Here is a 20039-nt window from a genome sequence, read left to right on the forward strand (position 1 = left end):
TTTCTGGGGGGAAAAACCTGAAAACCTGAAGGTGTTGCAGCAGGTTTTGTTGGATAGCAGACACAAACCTGGAATGTTTGTTCATTCCTTTTATTTAATCCACTCTGCTCATTTGTTTAATCCCTGGAAATGCATGTGAAAACGGGTTTCTTAGCCCTCTGTAAGCACTACTTACCAATGTGATGCCTCTAGTGCTGGACACAGAGCTCCTGTTCATGTGTTGCAGTATAAGGCCACACTGGAGTTACATTTGTTTTGTAAAGGAGAAAGGAGTTTGCTGAATCTCAGCTGAATCTCTGCTACTGTCTGTGGCTTTGGGTTGCTGCTGCTTTCAGCGAGCTCCTCTCAATAAATCATTTTCATTCCCAAATGCAAAACACTGGCTTCTGAAATTACTTAACCTCAAGAAATCTGTTAGCAACAATTTAATCTCTTAACTGGGAAGCAGACTGAAACCCAGCAATCCCTTTGTTGCACACTTACTTACCATATAGAGCAAAGGGGAAAAGAAGACATAAAACTGACCMCCCTCCCCCCCAGGAGACAAATGTGAGATAACCGAGAACAAAACACTTATACACTGAGTCTTGGCTGAAATTATTTCCTCCTCCAGGCAGATACATTTCCTTGTCACATTCACAACAAGTGCCCAGGCAAGGAACGCTATAAAGGCACACTGAAGCGGCTGATCCCTGAAGCAGCCACCCAAGAAACCAGATTATAATAAGCAGACTAGACAGTTAAGACTACACAAGTAAGCAAATTTATTTTAAGACAGAACAAATATTGTGGCAAACAACAATATGCAAATCCAGTTGGTAACAGGGGTAAATACCAGACTCAGTTTTCAAATAGATATAAAACACATTCGGATTTTCTCTTGTCCAAAAAGCAGCTTGYGCACGGTTTTGGGGAGGGGGAGCTGTTTGCTCCCTTCATCCAACAGGCCACAAAACTGCGGCACCAGGTGGGACCTCCTCTGCCAGCCAAGATGTGCGATCTTCGTCCTTGTCCCTGGGGCAGGGGACGGCGGYGCTGGGGCTAATTCCAAATGGTTTCAACTCTTGTCTCCCCAAAAAGGCAACCCCTCCACGAGACCTCCTCTTCCCTGCTGGCTCCTATCAGATTAACCTCCCCTGGCTGAATCTGCAAAGCAGGTGGGATGCAATTGCCTCCCAGCAAAAACAAGCACCCACGAAGCTGCTTTCTGGAAAAGCCAAATAAAAGCACACATAGAAAACATCGGATTGTCAATGATACTTTGAAACAAATTCAAGTTTATCGCTGCGTGTGTGTGTCTTACGTCGTACAAACAGACGGGAAAGACGCGTAGACTTCAAGCTGTGATGAGCATGTCCTCAGTTAGCATCCACAGGAGCACCATCAGATATGGGAGAATTAGCACCACTGAGTTGTGGGACCTAACTGATAACATGCATCACCAAAAAACCCAGGGCGGGGGCATGGGGACACGGGACAGTCTGGACAGTCCATTATAAACAATACAAGGCAATTTATGAGTTTTTGTACAGTACAATACAGCCACTGATCAATTCACCCTTTCAGTACAGTACAGGACAAGTAACACTTTGCACCCTGTTAACACTAGAAATGGCCACAACCCTCGTTCAGGATTTGGGCAGAAGAGAGGCGGTGGCGGTGCTGGGCGCCTGCTCCCAAAATTGCTGCTGCTGCCAGCTCCCTGGGCACCAGCGTCCCCCAAATTCCAACTGCCAGCACGTCCCAATTGCACCAAGCCAGCTAGGCTCTGCCCCACGCCTGCCACTGAGCTGACAGAAAAATCTCTTTTAAAAGAGATTCCAAAATTTGCACTTCCTTCTGGCCAATTCTGGTAACAAGATATGCTGGAAGGATTCAGCATATCAGTAGATCAGAGCTTCCTCCTCTTCCCGATGCACTAATGCAAGTGGGGACAGCACCGAGGTGCCCAGAAACCGCCTCCCAGATGCCCCAGCCAAACCCGCCTCTTACCTCCAGCATAGTGAGAACAGGGTCCATTGGGAAAGTGCTAAGTTACAGTACATTTGCATTTTTATATGTCGACTATTGAACAGCAAAACAGCTTGTTTGAGAACAGATTCAGTATCGTACAGTAAAGTTCACACTTAATTCTTCACCGTTTCTACACTGGTAACACATGCATTTTATTTCTGTTATTTTAATGCCAGTAGGACCAACATCCCTCAGAACAATGATCTAACATGAAACAAAACTTCCCAAGGAAAATATAAGTGTCACATAAGTTTCAGAAAACCTGTTAATCAGCATCACAATGTACTCAGATTTACATTTAGGATTTTTCATGCCATGACTTTAAAACACCTTTTGGTTAATATCCTGAAAAAAAAAAAATCAAAAATAGAACAGCTGGGGAATATATATATATATATGTGTGTGTGTATATATATATATATGTATATGTATACGCATACATACACATATGCACGTACACACAGATAGGTGCATAGGTATGTGCACGTTTTGGGACAGCTTCCTATAATGCACAATTTTTTTGATAAACTTGACTCATTTCAAGGTCATCTGTATGTGTCTGAAATACTTTCTGAAAAGAACTCTAAAATACAGAAGGAAATTAAAGTCTCCTAAAAAGAAAAGGTTAGTAAAACATTGTCTGTGTGCCATTACAACGCATTTTCCATGAACTACCTTAAAACCAAACAACTAAAAATCCTTAAAAGAGCTTTTTTTCCTCTTAAAAGGTTCTTCCAAAGAAAGAGGTGCTATGGTCTAGGTTACATTTGGGCCTCATGCTGTGCTGTGCAGCGGAAAACACTTATTTTTAGTCTCTGGAGGACAAGATGCCCACTTGAAGGGGCAAAAAACTACATCCGTGGGGAAAAAAAAAATGAAAAAAGACCTAGCGTCTTCTCAAGCTTCGTTTCCAAAGACTAAATGAGACCGTTTATCTCAGTGTGGGATTACAACACAGGGGCTGAATTTTCAAAAGTATAAGCCTACATCTTAGCGAAAGTGAACAGGATCTAAGCTCTAAGTCACAAAGTTACTTTCTGGAAAGGCTGTCCCCACCTCTGCTATAATTTGAGGGCTAAGATGTAGCAACATTACCAGATAGTATTTCTTTAAAGCTGGATTTGCAGAGTTAATTTGGCTGTTAAAAAATAAAAATAAAAATTAAAAAATCTGGATTCTATTTTGCATTATCACTTTAAAAATTAAACAATATAGAATATATGAGCATAACACTTCAGGCTGCTCAGGGTTTGTTGTTTTTTAATCACGTCCACTTTTGACTGAATACCCAAACCTATAAAGGTCTACTGAAGAAAAAAGCTTAAACTGAACCCAAGCAAAAACATCTTCCCAAACTGGAGTTGGTCAGGAAAAAATGCTTCATCTGCTGAAAGGAACAAAAACAATATTCCTACTTTTTTCTCTGAAGGTTATTTCCACCATGTTCACTTGCTAGCAGTGAAGGATAAGACCCAATTCGCTTTTCTCAGTTCACACTGATCCTGCGACTGACTGCTACAAACAGCGGCCCTTATCCATCACGTCAAGGCAGAAACTGCTGCCAAGGGGTATTGCCAAACAAGGCTTCAATAGACTATAGTAAACGAGGATGAACAGGAGCCCAAAATGCAGATCTCCTCATGGAAAGGACATGCAGCACCCTCGCAAAAGCCGCGATGCTACACAAAACCCATCAGGGTTTGGAAAGAAGCAAAACACTATCAGCGGTGGCAAGTTTACAGTTTGGGATATCAAGCCTGGAATAGCCTACATGACAAAGATCACCGCCAAATTTCAACCCCCCAAGGATCACAGCTATGTTTGCTCTTTGGGACAAACTCTATCCCATCAGTTTCTTGCTGGTGAGGGAGCTCAGGTTGCAAAACATCCATACCTCGTTATTGCACACATTTAACAAGAACAGCAATTCATGTCAAAATTGCTTCCTAATGCAAAACCTGATGAACTCCTACCACCGCTTTTGCGATTCAACAGCAAACCCAATGGTCATTATGCTCCGTCTTCTAAATCATCTGCTAGTGTTTTTTTTAAAACCACCTATTGTAGTTTAAGTCCATACACTATCTCAACAGCACTTTCAGTACAGGCACAGTGATGGCTTTTATTGCAATGGCTTGAGCGCGGTCTTTATCGACACCAGCATCTAAGAGCGGTTTTAACTTCATTTCTCATTGACCCATTCTGATAATGAAGGCCAAGTTCTCATGCCAAAATCAAGAGTACCTGCCACACGCTTCTCGCTCGAGCTCTATGTCACATCCTGTGGTCTGTGCAATTCAAAGTGTAAAACATACAATCTTGCACCCTCCCGACCCCCCGTGCAACTCCTGTATCTTTGGTGTTTTAAAAATCATGCTCTCAGTCCTCTGGGTGACCTCCAAGTTCAGAACAATGACGTTCACCCAGACATCAGTGATTCAGACGTTCATTCTGTTATTTAAAATCAGTTGATAGGTTTATTCCCCTAATTTATAAAATCGCTAACACATATGTAATGGAAATTAGGCACCAGACAGTGGTCACGTACACCTCAAAATGATCTTCTGACAGCCCCTACATCATTTATGCCATGCATCAGAGGCTGCATGGACTGGGAAAAACAAATGGTTCCAAACTCAGTGCTAATAGTACTTACAAAAGTGCAGTGCTCAATACAGTCAGGAGCAAAGTGACTACTAGTACTTAAAGTGCTAGTTTTAAAGTTGGTTTGGTTCAGTGTCCAAAATGTGGGGAGATGGTGTATGGTAGGTAGGGACGAAATCGAAAACATACAGCACCGCAACTGCACATGCCACACCAAAAGGGCTTCAAATCACACCACTGCAGAGCGGTGCATACTGCTGCTGCTCAGCTCATGGACACGGACAAGCAAACACCTTGACACCATTTTGGCTATGCTAAAGGATGGTTCTATTAATGCCATTAACACAAACCAGTTGAGAAAGCAAAGGTACACGGCTTACGAGAAAAACAAATGTCTCTCAGGACAGTTACAAGTCTTTGCTACTATGATACTCCAAGTCTAGCAAAAGCAAGCCTRGTGAGCCTGCCCAGAGTCACGGCAAGCTGCACCGCTGCTCATCATGCAGTTTATGGAGGAGCCGTGCTGCCGACTGCCTCCTTTTACATGCTATCTTACACTTAGCCTATTTACTTACTTATTCGTGGGTTTTTTTTTAAGTTTTCAGACTATGCATTAAGCTGACTTTTTTTTTTTTCCTTAACCACCCTACCAGCGAAAGGACATTTCATACAGTAACAAGACGATGAAAGCAGTCTACCGAACATGACGATCCTAATGTCAGATCTTCATTTCTATAAAGGGAAACACGCCAGAGAAGGCTTTGGATAAGCAGGTATCGCCTTAATGTGCCTAGCACTGGGTACTACCCAGCTATGACAGAAGGAATAACAAGCTACATACGGTAAGGCATGAAGCTACATGAAGACAAAACTGAGCACCAGCCACCAAAAGGACTCTGGRTATATCTGTCTGTGCTCAGACGCTGTCTATTGCTGCTGCATTCTGAAAGAAGGCTGAAAAATGTGGATTTCCCCCTACGGATTCCAGATACTCCTTTATTAAAAAAAAACCAAAACACGTGACCTGCACTTAGTACGGCCACATGGTCTCTTCCAGTTGCTGATGTCTGCTTTTCTGGTCCCTGCAAACGATTACGCTGACCTGAAAGCCATCTGAGGCAGGCGCTGCAGGATCAGGTGGTTAAGTTCAGGGAGATCAGGAGTGTCTCAGGCAGGTGCCGCAGGAGCAAGTGGTTAAGTTCAGGGAGATCAGGAGTGGACAGCTGGAGTATCAGGGCCCAGAAACATCAAGAACCTGCAAAGCTGGGAAAACGAAGCCAGAGACGAGAGGAAGCTGTGGAAGAAGCAAGAAAACTGAGCATAAATGTTGTTTTGCTCATCCTTTACACGGGCATGTAGGAATCACAGAAGGGTTTAAGTGAGAAGGGGGTTCTGGGAGTTTCTCATCCTGCTCAGAGCGGGGCCAACGTCTCTGCTAGGTCCTGCGCCATTTTCGGGCCAGTGAAGCTGTACGAGTGAACCATAAAATAACCAACCGCACCCCTGAACCAGCGGAGTCTGACAGAGGCCCCAGCTGGGGTTTACCTTGAGAGAGATGAGCAGTTGTGGTATGCTTTAGATTTTTACAGCCTTTCGTCCCCTGATTTTGGGAGCTCATCCCAGTTCAGCAACAAGGCGTTTTTCCTCAAATGAAAGCCTGCCCCCCCCCCCGCCAAAAAAAAGAAAGGGGGAGGAAGCCAGACTTTCAATCCTCAAAATGTTTCAGTAGGCACTAAGAAAATGGTCACTGAATATCCTGAATGACATCCCAGGCCCTCACAGCACAACACACCTCGCAATCAACCACCCCAAGCGTTTGTCAAAGAAACATCTGGCTGCCCAGCATCTGGGGCATGTGATCCCAACGAGAATCTTTTCATGAAGAAAGCTCCTTTAAAAAAAAAAGTATTCACTTGCTGGAGTTTACCGTCAGAGTCCACTGTTTGTGTTTGGCAGCACTTTGCACATTTTGTAAATCACTTTGGGGTTAAGCACAATGATTTGAAACATGCCTTGAGTTTGTAGCGGTACCTTTCAGTTAAAGCTGTCAATGTTTTCACGTACCTAATTAAAGAGCAGACACTAGGGAGAGGGTTTTGCAGAAGCAGACAACACAAATACCATGGGAAAAAAATTACAAAGGGCAATAAATGACCTACAAAATAGGTCACTTATATCCAATGACCCGTATTTAAACAAGCAAGGAGCCAGGCCACACAGCCAGGAACTGAGATGCAGACCCAGCTTTGCAGGTGCAGAAGCAGAAAGCAATGGCCAGGAAAGAACCTAGAAGGCAGAGGAGGGGAGCCCAAGATGCTGCCCAGCCCCTGCAGTGAGGAGGCCTCTCTCTTTAAAGCAGCAAGTTCACATTCATAGCTCTACATTTTTAAATTCAACCCTCTGAGCAGCTTAAGGCAGCAGCGATTGAAAATAAAAGTTGGCCTGCTCTACATCCATCCCTCTCTTCCACCCAAAACTCACCGGGGGAAAAGTGTCCGCATTTTCACAATATTGCTTTAAGGTAAACAATGCTGGAGTCTTCCAATATAAAAAGCAATTGTTGTGTGTCACATTGGGCATGGCAGAATTTTCCATGACTGTTGTTATCAAATACAATGTGTAGATCTCACAAGACTGTGATCATATATTACCATGTCATAACTTCTTATATCCATAGACACTTGGAGAACATTGCTAGTAACACTGACACAAAAAGAATCTGCAGTACCAAAATTGCTCATTTGCCAGGTCTTTTTATTAAATGTTCCTTTCTCACAGGAGAGTGTGTTAGCTCATGGTCTTACCTTCAGCTCGAGCTCTGCTCAGAGCTGGTTTTTAAAGAAATGAGTGAAATCGTGCTTTAGCCAGTGCACCAGATTTTCATGTAAATAATCTTGGCAATTTCTCCAGCCTCCAAAAACAAGACTAATTTGAAAGTTTACTAGAAGCAATGTTTTATTTTTGGATGCAGAGGTTTTTGCTGCATCAAGGCCTGCAGGTATCTGTATGCTACAATTAAATGCGGACTTTCACAGGTGAATAAAGTGATTCCTAGACACAGCGTACCGCAGAATGAAAAGCAATCCAAGATTGCACAGTATCAAAGGCGTAATGCAAACACAGGGCTATTTCTAATTATATGCAAATTATCACAACAGAAAACCAGACCCTACAGTGGAAGACCAATTCCAGGAAGAAATAATCATCCATCTTTTGTACACATTCACGCTTGGGAACTGCACTCTACAAGCTTCATGCATGGGAAACTGTGCCCTACTCAAAAAAACATCAGCTGTAGGTTTAATGCAACCCACAGTACAAAAATGAGAGTTGGAAATTCATGCTTTCAGTTTAGGGAACAAAACATTTTTTTTCCCCTGCACAAAAATATCCATGGTGCAGGATGATATAAACCCACCTTTTTTGTATACAGTTGAAAATAAAACCTATTATAAAACATAAAAAAATTGTGCTGTGAGACTATTCCAGCCAGACTTGAACCTGCCAGAGTGGGTCACAACCAAGAGAGATATTAAGCACCTTAGCCCGTCCACCTGTGTCAGTGCCTGCGTCTTGGCCATGAAGACAGCAGTCTTTGCCAAAGAACAACGCAGTTTGGAGCACTGGCAGTTTTCTGAGGCCAAAAGAATAAAACACCACTTTATGCCTGCTCAGTGTTACCTAGTCCTACCAGGATATTCACATGCATTGCTAGATGTTGGTGCCTGTACCCAATGTTATAAGACACATTCCTGAGAAACTGGGGGGCAGCAGAATAATTCTAATACACTGCACTTCTGTAATAATGGTTCTTGAAAACGTGAACATTGGACCACAGGGACCGCACATTGAAAGTAAAACATTTTATTACCATCGGTTAAGCTTCACAATGCACACTTATGAGTAAGATAGAGGTTATATGAAGATCACTTTGCTTGCTACCAACTACAGCTTCCGGGATTAAACACAGCAGCTGTTGAGCATAACACTCCGCTGGAATGGAAAGGGAGCAATGTACAGCTGAAACCGCAGGGGGAGTTTAGTTTGGCAGAAAACAATCACCTAACTTGAAATTCAACCAGGAATCAAGAATCAGTTTTTCCGCTGCACAAAATGCTGCAGCATCCTTTAGAACAGCTGGCGATCAAGTATTACACCAAGAGTCAACGGCTCCCAAAGGACAGCCCTTCAACACCATACCTGCCTCGGCATTTATCACATGTACCCACAGTGCCACATGGACACAAGAAGGGAAAAATCAGAGGGGCCACTACTAGCTTGGGGGCTCTGCAGTCAATGAACTGAGACACGATTCATGGCAAGATGCTGGCTTTGTGAATGCAAGAGCTGCTGGCTAGTTGCACCTTTGTTCTGACACCAAAAATATATGCATCTTTCCTAGATGTCTGAGGTCATGAAAAAGCTATTCCAAACCATATACTAAAGAATCACTAACATAGCTTAACAGCACAAGGTTTTTTTGCCCTAATCAATTTACCTTTCAGCCAATCTTCTACAAGCAGCTCAGAATTGCATCAAACTATATCCAGAGGATCACTATATTCTGATCCTCCCTTTCTTGCTATTACAACTCTTATTTCACAGTAGTTTCTGCATTTATACAAAACTCAAATGAGAGGGAGAGGATTCCTTCACCGGTAAAAGGTAACTCCAAGTATTGCTAGCACAAAACTGCTGATTGCCTTGTTTTAGAAAATGAGCTGCTTGGCTACAAAGCTGGGAAACCTTTGGTGGAAGGTTGAAGTGAAGCCTCTCTGGGAATGAATTTAGAAAACCATATGCTCCTGCTACCTGAAGCCAAAAGTTCCCCAGGAGTCACATTTTCTGAAACTGATACTATTTTGCCCCATGGTGTTCTGTTATGCAGCTCACCTGGACTGCTCAGTTTGCCAAAACTTTCACTGGTGAGCTGTACAGGAGAAAAGATCTCTTCTACTGAGCCCTGAGTATTTGCAAGAATGACGGCTAAACACGCTCTTGGAAGACTGAAAGACTGGAGAAGCCTGGCRTTTAGGCTGGGGCAGGTGAAAAATATCCAGTCCTTACCCTCTTGTTCGTCCTCTTTTGCACAGCATCTTCGGGCTCCCCAGCATGGCGAAGAAGAGGATGGCATAAGTCTCAAACAACCAGAGAGGACAGCTGTAGGGCATACTGCAACAGCTCAAGGGCAGCAGGGTCTCAGCTTGGACAAAGAACCCGAYGTGTGAGCAAGGCTTTCGCTGCATTTACTTTACTCACCTCAATGCTCAAAGGCTGCAGTGGCAAGCCTGCCCCGGGTGTTATTCCAGTGCACCTCGTAGGTTTTGAAAACAAGCGTGGGCATTTTAGTGAATATTTTTCTTTGATTTTCCTCTATTTTAAAAGGGAAATGCACTGCTTGTGAGCAATTAAAAAAATACCAAGAGCTTCACTATGCAAAGTTAAAATTCATTAGAGCCTAAAAGCAAAGAGCAGTGCATGGACAAATTTATACTTTCTGTGTCACTGAAATATATGAACATTGAGTGTAAAGTAGCAATATGGAGAGGGATTGACTGTGTTCTCCCTACTTCACGTTGTCAAGATCCTTAGGATGGTGAGGAAGTTAAGGGGATCTCTCAGTTCAGGCTTTTCTCCTTCTGATCCTGCAGTATAGAAGGGGTAAAGAGACAGTATATCTCTGTTGGAGAGCGTTTAGGAGCATATCTTAGAAGGAAGTTTAGAGACAGACAACACAGGTGGCAGTCCAGTCCTCCCCCAGAGAGCCGTCGTGCTCTCCAGAAGTGTCCGTGAAGTCCAAGCTGTGGCTCAGCCTTCACTCTTACCTCTTGCTTGTGTTTCAAGGGCCCATTCCTCTAACTTTCTGACCCTCTTTTCGGGGGCTTGTAGAAATACTTTGGATGTGCCATCTTTTGAACTTGAGCTCCTGTTGCTCCTTTAGAGATGAGACAACAAAAACGACCATTTCTTCACCAGGTGTGGAATTGCAGTCCTTTCCCATTCTTGGGTCAGCTTGGAAACGGTAAGAGGTTTTCAGGAACTGTACCTGCTGTTGAAACCTTGTGAGACTGTGGGTCATCTAAAAAGGAATAAGCACACTTCTGGAGGTTATCCCTACTTTAGAGGCTGTCTCCTAAGAGTACAAAGGAGGTTCGTTCAGAAAAGCAACAGGTTAAACTGTGGTTTGCTTCTGCTGCTGCTGGGAGGACTAAGCGGGCACTTCCACTCAGGATTGTGGGTTTTCTTTTGTACATCCACCTATCAGCACAAAACACATACTGCAAAACAAACAGGACAGCAGGGCATTTTTAGGCTGTTTTTCAAACAAAAACATTTTTTCAAAATCTCTGTAATGTGCCTTGACCAACAGATCCCACAATCCTTGCACAGCTAAAAACTGACAACATCCATGAATATGTTTGTTGGATTACTTCAGCATCTCCACTTTTTACAAGATAGCTAGGAGAAACCTATCGCTTCTTAGTTCAAAGCTAAGACAGAGCTGAGGGATGGCTGTGCTGGTGTAAGCAGAAAATGTTGTTAGTGAGCGCAAGGGATGCAGTAAGCTTACATGCTGACTGCATGTTGGCACATTCAGCTCCAAAGGACAGAAAAGTCTGTACGTTCTCTGAAGCAGATGCTTTTCTTGAGTACCAGGCAAGAGCGAAAATCCCACAAGACAGCCAAGGAAGGTTAAAACAATTGGGCTCTTGCAGTACCCAGAAGAGAGTTGTTTTTGTCTTCCCCGCGTAGTGATATTATGATATACAATACACGTGGGAAGTGATCCCTTGCCTAGCTCAGGTTTCTGTGACTCACGGCCTCCTGGGCCTTCGTGGCTGCTCTTAGCTCACCAGGTTGACGTAATGCTGGATTTCAGGATCACTTGCCTCCTGCTTTTTGTCCCAGTCAACAACAGCAGGGGTGTTGGCAGAGGCACCCCCAAAAAGCTGTGGATGAAGGGGAATCTCTCATGAAGGTACAGCCCGGCTCCTCCTCCAGCCCATTCTCACCTCTTACATTTTTGGAGGGCAGCTGGAGCACCTTCCCTTTGCTGCCACTTCAACCTGGGTCCCGTGGGCAGTCCCTGATCGTCCCTTGTCCCAGTGGCTCCCAGGATTGCCACGCACTGCTGCAACGGGAGCTCGGACGGGCCRGGGCACTTGCCTCCTCCATGGGTAGTGCCTCCTCGCAGTGCCACGCTGAGGCTCAGGCAGAGTGGCAATATAATCGGGGTGGGGGGGGGATTAGGGGTGTTACAGCCTTTCCTGACACCCCCAATATGCTCATCCCACATACCTGGATTTACCAACTCACACCACTGCCGTGGGTTGATGCACAAACTAACATGGAAGCGACCTACAGTAACACACACAGAAAGGTGACTCCAGTTATTCTGCAGCTAATTTAAACATCCTGGGGAGAATGAAATCCTGGCAATGTTTAGCTTAAGATATGCACTTTCAGGCTACAGCCTATTTCTTCATTCAAGGAAACAAAAACGAAACAAAATTAAAGTTGCACATAACAAAGGATCCAGCCACAACAGCCAGCTGTGGTGAGAAGCAGGAGTCTAAGCTCCAAGCAGTACTTGTAGCAGACGCAATTACGTTCCTCCCTGGGGAAGCTGTTATACACTGACTACAAGCAAGATGTTGCACACTACCTGATACCAGCAAGCTTACAGTAAGTCCACAATCAAATCTTCCCCAGGTAACTGATTTGTGCACCCTGTCTCAACATGAGAATGAGCACAGAGGGGATGAGCTGGAACCACGGTATGGCTGAAAAACCATTGTTTTGCTGTCGCATGACCCAAAACATGACAAGAACCTGCCTCAATCTGCAGTTAACATCTTCCAAACCCCCATCGTCCATGCAATAGCTGCACAAGCACGTGACTGGTGCAGAACAGGATGCCTTTAGCAATAGGAATAGTTAAGGTCGAAGCATACCACAGAGACATAGAGGAAAACAACTGCCTGGAAAAAATAAAGCCAACCATGTATCTTTTTGTCCTACATGACTTATTGGCTGCTGCAGTTAGCAAAAGCATAGGGAAAGAGGGAACCAAGGCTATTAATTGTCTCCAGGAATGAGAATAAAAATAAAAACACATTACACAGTTGGGGGTGGAGTGGGTATAATTAAATGCTCAAATTAAAAAAAAGCTACCTACGGTATTTAGAGGTTAATGTAAAAATGTAGGCTAAAATTTATGGACAAGCTCTGAGCCTGCACGCAGACATACGAAGGGAGTTTCTTCAAGTGTAACAGTTCACCACTAGCTACTGTAAAGCTCAACGAACATTTGGGAAGAGTTCAGCAAAAGGTTTTGTCTCCCYTTTTATAACTCAGAGAGAAAGAAAAGTGATCACATCAACAGGAGACACACTAAGGCTTTAAAGGACTTAAAGGTAAGAATTTTTGATGATTAGGTAGATGGATGTGAGAAAATTCACTTTCCAGTGAGCATTTAGAAACTAGAAACATATAATTGCTTTAGTCAAACAAAGTTTTAGCGCTGGGCCTTGCATTTAGTTCCTCTCTGGTATTTACCATTTTGAATATGCAAAAGCATCAGAGCTTAGAGGAACACGACAGTCAGCCCTAGCAACCCTCCCGCCACCGGGTCTCTGAGAAAAGAAAGTGCTTTTTCATTGCAACTTGGGTATCCTAAGTTGTGTTGTCATAAATATTGTCTGCCCAAACCATGTACAACCATATTTTCCAGATAGGTGGACAAAATGATGACCTGCAATCCGGGCCATGCAACACACAGTTAAACCATGCCAGGGTGCTGAGCACTGCTGCATTTATCATGTTGATATTGATTATCGCAGCAAGTATAAGGTTTGGAAGAAATTCAAAGAGAAGCAGTTTTGTGGCAATTGCACATGCAATCGAGAATTAATACAAGAAGCATGCAACTGCTTGGAAGCAGTGCCTGGTTTAAACAGCACATTAGCATAACCCTGCACCCACTGCAAAAGGTGAAGAGAAAAGAAAAGCAAGCAGCATATCTTAACTAAATTTTAGAATACAGGATAAGGACTAATACAGTGAACTAAATTAAGACTTCTTCATCAGTTTGCTGCTGTAAATGACCTCAGTCTGCTTTGAAATGTGTTTCAAATCCAGCACACAGTAAGCATTCATTAATGGAGGTATGATCCCTTAAAGAACCCAATAGTAGGAATTTACCAAAGACTACGAAGGTAGGATATTCCAGGGATAATACTGTGGCAGACAATACCATATACACGCCTTTGAACAGCCCTTCAGAGCTTTTTCCGGTAGAGTCCATATCCACACACCGGTAACTTCACAGATCCCGAGCCACACTTTTGCCAGGACCCTGGCAGCTCAGCCCTACTGAAGATCATGCCTGGGAAAAGCTCTTCTAAAATTGGCGGCAGCCAAGTGCTAGCAGTTTTCAAACTCTTCCCAGAGTTTACTGGCACCTCACCAAACAGACTGTCCTCAGGGGCAGTTCAGTTCTGCTGCAAATATCTGTTCTGATCATTGCTATAAAAATCTTGGGGGTATTCACAAATCTGGAAGAGAAAAAAGTAACCATTGTGGATACATCGCAAACAGAAATAYATCTGCTGACTGCACATTGAGTGTAAATGGTTGCTTCTGTGTATTTTCACTGCAACAATCCATAATTTTACTACTAAGATTTTTACACACGGCTGCAGAATTTATTTCCATGGTAGCCCCTGGCCACTGGCTAGATCTTACGGCTAGCAGAGCAAGGGGCTAGATTGTCATCTTCTGAAGAACTGAAACATTAGCATTTCCCAAAACAAAAACATCTCCCAAGATATGAATGGAGGCAGCATCGCTGTTCTGAATCTGAAACAGTAGCTCAGTGCTTCTGCTGTCATGTGGACAAACTGCATCCAGTAGTAACATGAAAATGAGACCGTAATTCTTTACAGGGGTAATTGCAGTTTTACTCAGCTGTTTCTTGAGAACAGAGAGCAATGGAAATATGAGGGATGGAAGGTAACTACAGGCTATATGAGAACCCAGAAAAGCCTTGTTACAACAGCGAAGCCCTGGACCTAAAGGAAGGAGGAACACCCCCAAAGCCTGAACAGGAGAGGAGGAGAGCCCATGTCTCAGAAAGGCATGTCCTTTTTTTGCCCCACGTCCAGAATTAGTGGTGCAGGAACCGACCTGCAATTACCTCCATGGCTGAAAGATGAAGAAAAGGGCCCAAGCACTGGAGCAGAGTTGTGCTACAAAAGCTGGTGCCCTCCATGTCCCAGCAGGACAGCTTGGGGTTTGGATGCCCAGAGGAACCGGGCCCTCGGACCTCAGGATGTCCTTCCCGGCAGGCAGACAAAAGGACAGGTGGAAACCTAGGAATTATCTCAAGCCCTCTTTACAGATTATTTTCACGTCCATGCATGAATCCTTACGCACTGTAGCACAACACAACTTCTGCTAAGTATTCTAATACGGCATTTGCTGTACACTCAGTTGAAATGATTCTTCTCTTTTCACATGACAATGTCAGACTTGACTATGAGCTTCAATATACAATTTTAAAAGCTTCCTGCTTGTTGTGTTCTTGATGAAATAACATGAGCATGTGACTTGAAAATTACTTCAGGCCTCATGAAAACTGGGGGACAAAATGATATTGCTGTACCTTGCAGGACTCAAAAAACTATCGGGAAAGATCAGGCCAAGAGGAACAGACGTGACTGGAAATTTATTTGACGTGAGCGTAGATTAAAAAGTAAAGAAAATGACAAGATGCCATCTGCCCAACCTGTTAGATCTGGTTTGCAGTATTAAGGTCTTATAAAAGAATGTCAGCAAAATTTAGAAGATACTCTGACTTTATGGAAAAACATATTGGAAACAATCTGTGAAATTTCAGGAAGGAATGAGGCTGGATCATTTTTTAGACTACATTTATAAAAAACTTTCTCAGGGAGTACCGGACTCAGAGAACACAACGAATTCTGCTATCTGAGGGATTTTTGAAATGCCAGCACTGTTATCCTCAGACACATGAAATGGAGAATGGGACCCAACAGTGAGTGCTTCCTTTAGCCTTTGAGATTAGCACTATTGGAAAAAAAACCACATTCTCTTAAAAAGGCCAGCTTCTGTCAACATCATTTTCTCTTAAAGGATGCTATGAAGCTCTGTGGATGAGAGGTGAGCTTGCACCAAGGGTTTGAGACAGGTGACGCTGCCCGATAGCCTGGAGGAGATGCGTTGGGCTGCTGTTTCCGATTCTGGGCTAGGGTTGCTGCGAGTGCAGCACGCAGCAACAAGTGCAAGGAGGTTACGGTCCAAAGAAATTAGCTCGGGGAGCTCTGCCCAGAATGAGAAGACTTGTTATCTGAAAATGGCGTCACGTCACTGGAAACTGCTCAAAGTTGATCTTCAGGTGCTTTGACTGTCCTGACACCAGAAGAAAAAGCTTTCTCTGGCACATTGAAAGTAAGTTGCTATCTTCATTTTCAAGTCCCTCCTGATTCCCATCCTGCACCTTCTCCCATTCGACAGCAACAGGCTATTTCCCACTTCTGAGCAGACTAAGGTGCCAATTCCTGCTCGCTGGTACTACCTTTTTCGGAGAGCTGCTCCTCATGCTTGGGAGGAATCTCCAAAACCAGCCACAAAACTGCTCTCCTTCAAGTCCCTCATTAACAAAACAAAACAAAAATACTGCAAAAAGACCACCTGCAAGCCAGTCCTGCTTTATTATTCCCCTCCACCCAAGCCTCTACGCTGCCTCTGGCCTTATACCTCCTCTCTAAGCTTTCAGGAGAAGAGATGATTTTTTTACATCAGGTAGTAACTGTTTAGAGAGAGATTTGGGGCTTTGTTGAGCCCGGGACACCAAATGCAGGAAAGAATTGGGCAGAACCCAGCTGTCAAAGCTATTTCTAGTAAATCACGTCAGTCTTATGGAGACTTTGGGGGCTGTTCAGAAAGGCTGACTAAGCACATATGATTTAGGTGCCTTGGAAAGGTGATTGGGGGGACTCAAATCAGATGTCTAAAGTATTGTCATGTGAACAACCCCCGAGACTGCCCTCTCCCATAGTTTTGAGCTGGTTCAAGTGTCAGCAGGAAATCTCTCCATAGTGGAAGCCTTGAGTGCCAAAGCCAATTGTGGCCACCTGGGAACCAGCCGTCTGGTCTGCTCCTGCGATGGGAAGTCATCGGGGTCTGCCACTGCTTGCATGAATTGTGCTGCAGCTCACCATTCACAACATTAACGGCGAACAGCATGGATAATTAATTTATGTTAAAAATACCAGGACTACACTGGCACATTCAGTCTTCTCCCTAGGAAGAGGATAAAAGAAAGAACAACTGTGGTGTGACAGATGTTAGTCATATGCTTAACTGCTCTTCTGGAAGGCGCTCAGATATATGTGTCAAGTGATTAGAGCCAGGTGAGAACCTGCATATACTAGGAGGAGCTTCTTTATAGTTATATCTACACAAAACTGTCAGATCACCTTGCAATAAAAATGTTACTAAGGAAAATCCAATTAACTTTCCACACAGCTGAAGCTTCTGGGACTTGGAAAAAACACAAACCTAGAACTCTTCAGACAGTTACCTCGCATCACTGGATGGGCACTACTTGTAGCATGGCTTGGAAAGAGATGGTGACACAACTACATTATGACATGATATGCGAAACACTCACTGTACAGTATAACATGTAGCTCCCCATCCAGGAAATAAGAAGAGGTGCCTAAAACTTATCCAGAGCAAGCAGAAACAGCTCAGGTAGAAGATGCGAGTGAACGTCAATGTTTAGAGTTTTGCTGACTTCCAAAAAGCCAGGATTTCACCCACTGAGAACAATGTGTTTCCATTCCCTATTTAAAATAGTTGCAGATTGTCATTCTTGAGACCATAAGATGGCTTGTTGCAAGGTTTTGAAAACTCTTGACAGGCAAAAACTAAAAAACTGACAGTCATACCTTTTCTATCAGAAAACTGAAATTTGAGAGCTGTCCAATTTTACTTCAAGATCCCAACTTGTATGAAACAACCAGTAGCAATGCATAAATGATGCCGCTGAAAATCAAAGCCACATAAGTAACATGAGGAGGGAAAGACAATGTAAATACAAATGGGTATGGCAGGAGAGGAAAAAAGGTGGCAGAAAGAGCACAGATGAATGCCAATTTAGACAAAAACATAATTAGCACTAATAAAGTTCATTCAAGTATTTTCCATGAATATTTAAATTATTGCAYGATGAAAATAATTTTTATACCTTTATGTAACAATCCTTGAAGATTTGGGGATACAAGGGAAAGACTATATTTCAAAATAAATTGACACATGGAACTTATATAATCACTAGATGCGTTCTTCATATTYGTGCTTAAACAGATATCCTGTTTATACTACAGGAAACTCTTACACCTTGAACATCATAGTTCACCCAATAGCATTTCTTTTGCCAGTTAGATCGTGGCCAGTTTCTACCTTACCAGGATTTGGAAAGGCTGATTTACAATAACACATTTTTTCTCTACATCAGACACTCATGGTTAACCCAAGACTGTGGGTGCCAAAAAAGGAGAACCTACAGATAGTAAGGGCATGACCACTGAAACAGTCCATATAAATCATAAATATTGTGAAGATGGTGGCGGGAATGTCAATAAAAATAACTTTTATATTTAGGAGAATGCTTGTTGATTGGCTATTCTTCTATGTCCTATTTAGATATAAGCAGAGGCATAAATGTTAGATGGTGTTCTGCTGCCTTACCATGTACAAAAAAGATGTATATCACAAAGTTTTGTGTAAAATTTGTACTGTGGTATTTTTATAGTATTCTAAAACTACTAAAGAAGGGCAAGAACTACTGTTTAGATTCTGTATGGCCTATTTGGAAAAAGCAGGGAAAAACAAAAGTCAGCAGTTGGAAAAAATCACAGCCTCATGGAGAAAGTGGTTATGACTTCTGTAATTAGTCTTTTTAATTAGTATCACAGTTGATCTGGCAGGATGCATCAAGTGAGGTGCTGAAGAGGTCTGCCCAGGGTACTGAACTCTTCCCTGTCTGACTCAATGATTTGATAATGGGTAAGAACGATTTAAGTTGCAGATGGCACATACTTGGGCAGGACTGGATGCACAGAGAGGGATGGATTTAGAACTGAGATTGATCTTGACAAGCTCAAGAAACAATCTGGAAAATGATAAGCTGCAACTAGCTCAGGATAAATGCAAGCTTCTGTGTTAAAGTTGAAAAAAAGCCTCTGTACAGATATGGAGTAGGAAATGCCTGTTTTGGTAGCAGTTCTACCAAAAAGACTTGGGAGGACACAGTTATAAACTGTGCACGAGTCAATGAGGTGCTGTAGCAAAAAATCAGCATTTGGGGTGTACAAGCCCTTGTACTGTTTGCTCAAACTGCTTCTTGTACTGCTTCTGCTCAAACCTGGTAAGATTGCAGCGAAGGTACTTTTCCCAGTTTTGGATTCAAGAAAGAGATGGACTAATCAGAAAAAGTCTAGATAAAGCAACAAGAACTAGATGAGGGCTAAAAATTACCCTTGGTGGAAGGCTTTGTATTTGCTTAGGAAAGGATGCAGGAGAGACTTGACAACAGTCTTTGATTATGTAAAAGTGCTGCTACAAGGAAGGGAACAAACTGTTTCCAGATCTCCTCTCACAGAACATGCCCGAAAGATGAAAAGCAACAGACTTAGATGGTAGCAAGTGAAATATGGGTTCGATAGGAGGAACATTATCTAACAGTAGGCTCTGAATCTCCATCACTGGAGATCTTGAAAAGCTGATTTGACCAATTGTTTAACTTGGAAAAAATATAGATGCTCTTTGCTGTGTAGACCCTGAAACATACTATTATAGGTAAGGACCATCAAATAGCAAATTTAAGTTTAGTGTCAACTGAATTACTTTCTTTKAACTTTCTGCAGACTGCTGAGTGCCAGCTGGGTTGAAAACCAGGGTAAGGAATGGTTTGGCTTAGCCAGTCCCACCTTTGAACGGGGGAACACAGCTGACAGCCCTGCCAGCACTATTTTAATACACCTTATAAAACATCCTCTCACCCTCCTCATCCTTGGACTTCTCATGGTCTTGTGGAAGACAAGGGAAGTCTGAGGCAAAGGAGAGGCTCTGCTCAACACCAGCAAGTCAGAACTGTTTAACGACCCAGCATTTTCTGTGAGAAGACAGCATGCCAATGTAGTTTCATACAAAACAGCAGAGAAAAAAAAGCCATAAAACTGAGCAATCAAGTCAGGAGGTGCCAGAATTAAGGACTGAGTAACTTCAATTCTGACCTTTGGACATATGCATAGAGAGTTTAATTATGCTATCTCTTACAACTTTCCCTTCTCCTCCAGCATACAGGTTTCTTTTTCATCCACCATCCTGTG

The 20039-nt window shown here is 43.1% G+C and overlaps 1 protein-coding gene across 22 annotated transcripts in view; it reads right to left on the minus strand.

Moving 5' to 3' along the window:
- Window positions 1-740: 740 nt before the first annotated feature.
- The window catches only part of PURG (purine rich element binding protein G), a 29702-nt gene continuing 10403 nt past the window's right edge, over window positions 741-20039 (minus strand). For 4 of the 22 annotated variants that reach the window (XR_003257821.1, XR_003257831.1, XR_003257830.1 and 1 more), the window contains one exon: window positions 14182-16944. Coding sequence is in view for 6 of the 22 variants with exons in the window: in XM_026091623.1 (XP_025947408.1) it covers window positions 16899-16944 (46 nt within the window). In the remaining 16 variants the exon portion in view is untranslated. The other 18 variants (XR_003257829.1, XM_026091628.1, XR_003257820.1 and 15 more) reach the window with 17 other exon arrangements.

The sequence above is a fragment of the Apteryx rowi genome, unplaced genomic scaffold (assembly GCF_003343035.1).
Source record: "Apteryx rowi isolate R43461 unplaced genomic scaffold, aptRow1 scaffold_911, whole genome shotgun sequence".
NCBI classification, from domain to species: Eukaryota; Metazoa; Chordata; class Aves; order Apterygiformes; family Apterygidae; genus Apteryx; species Apteryx rowi.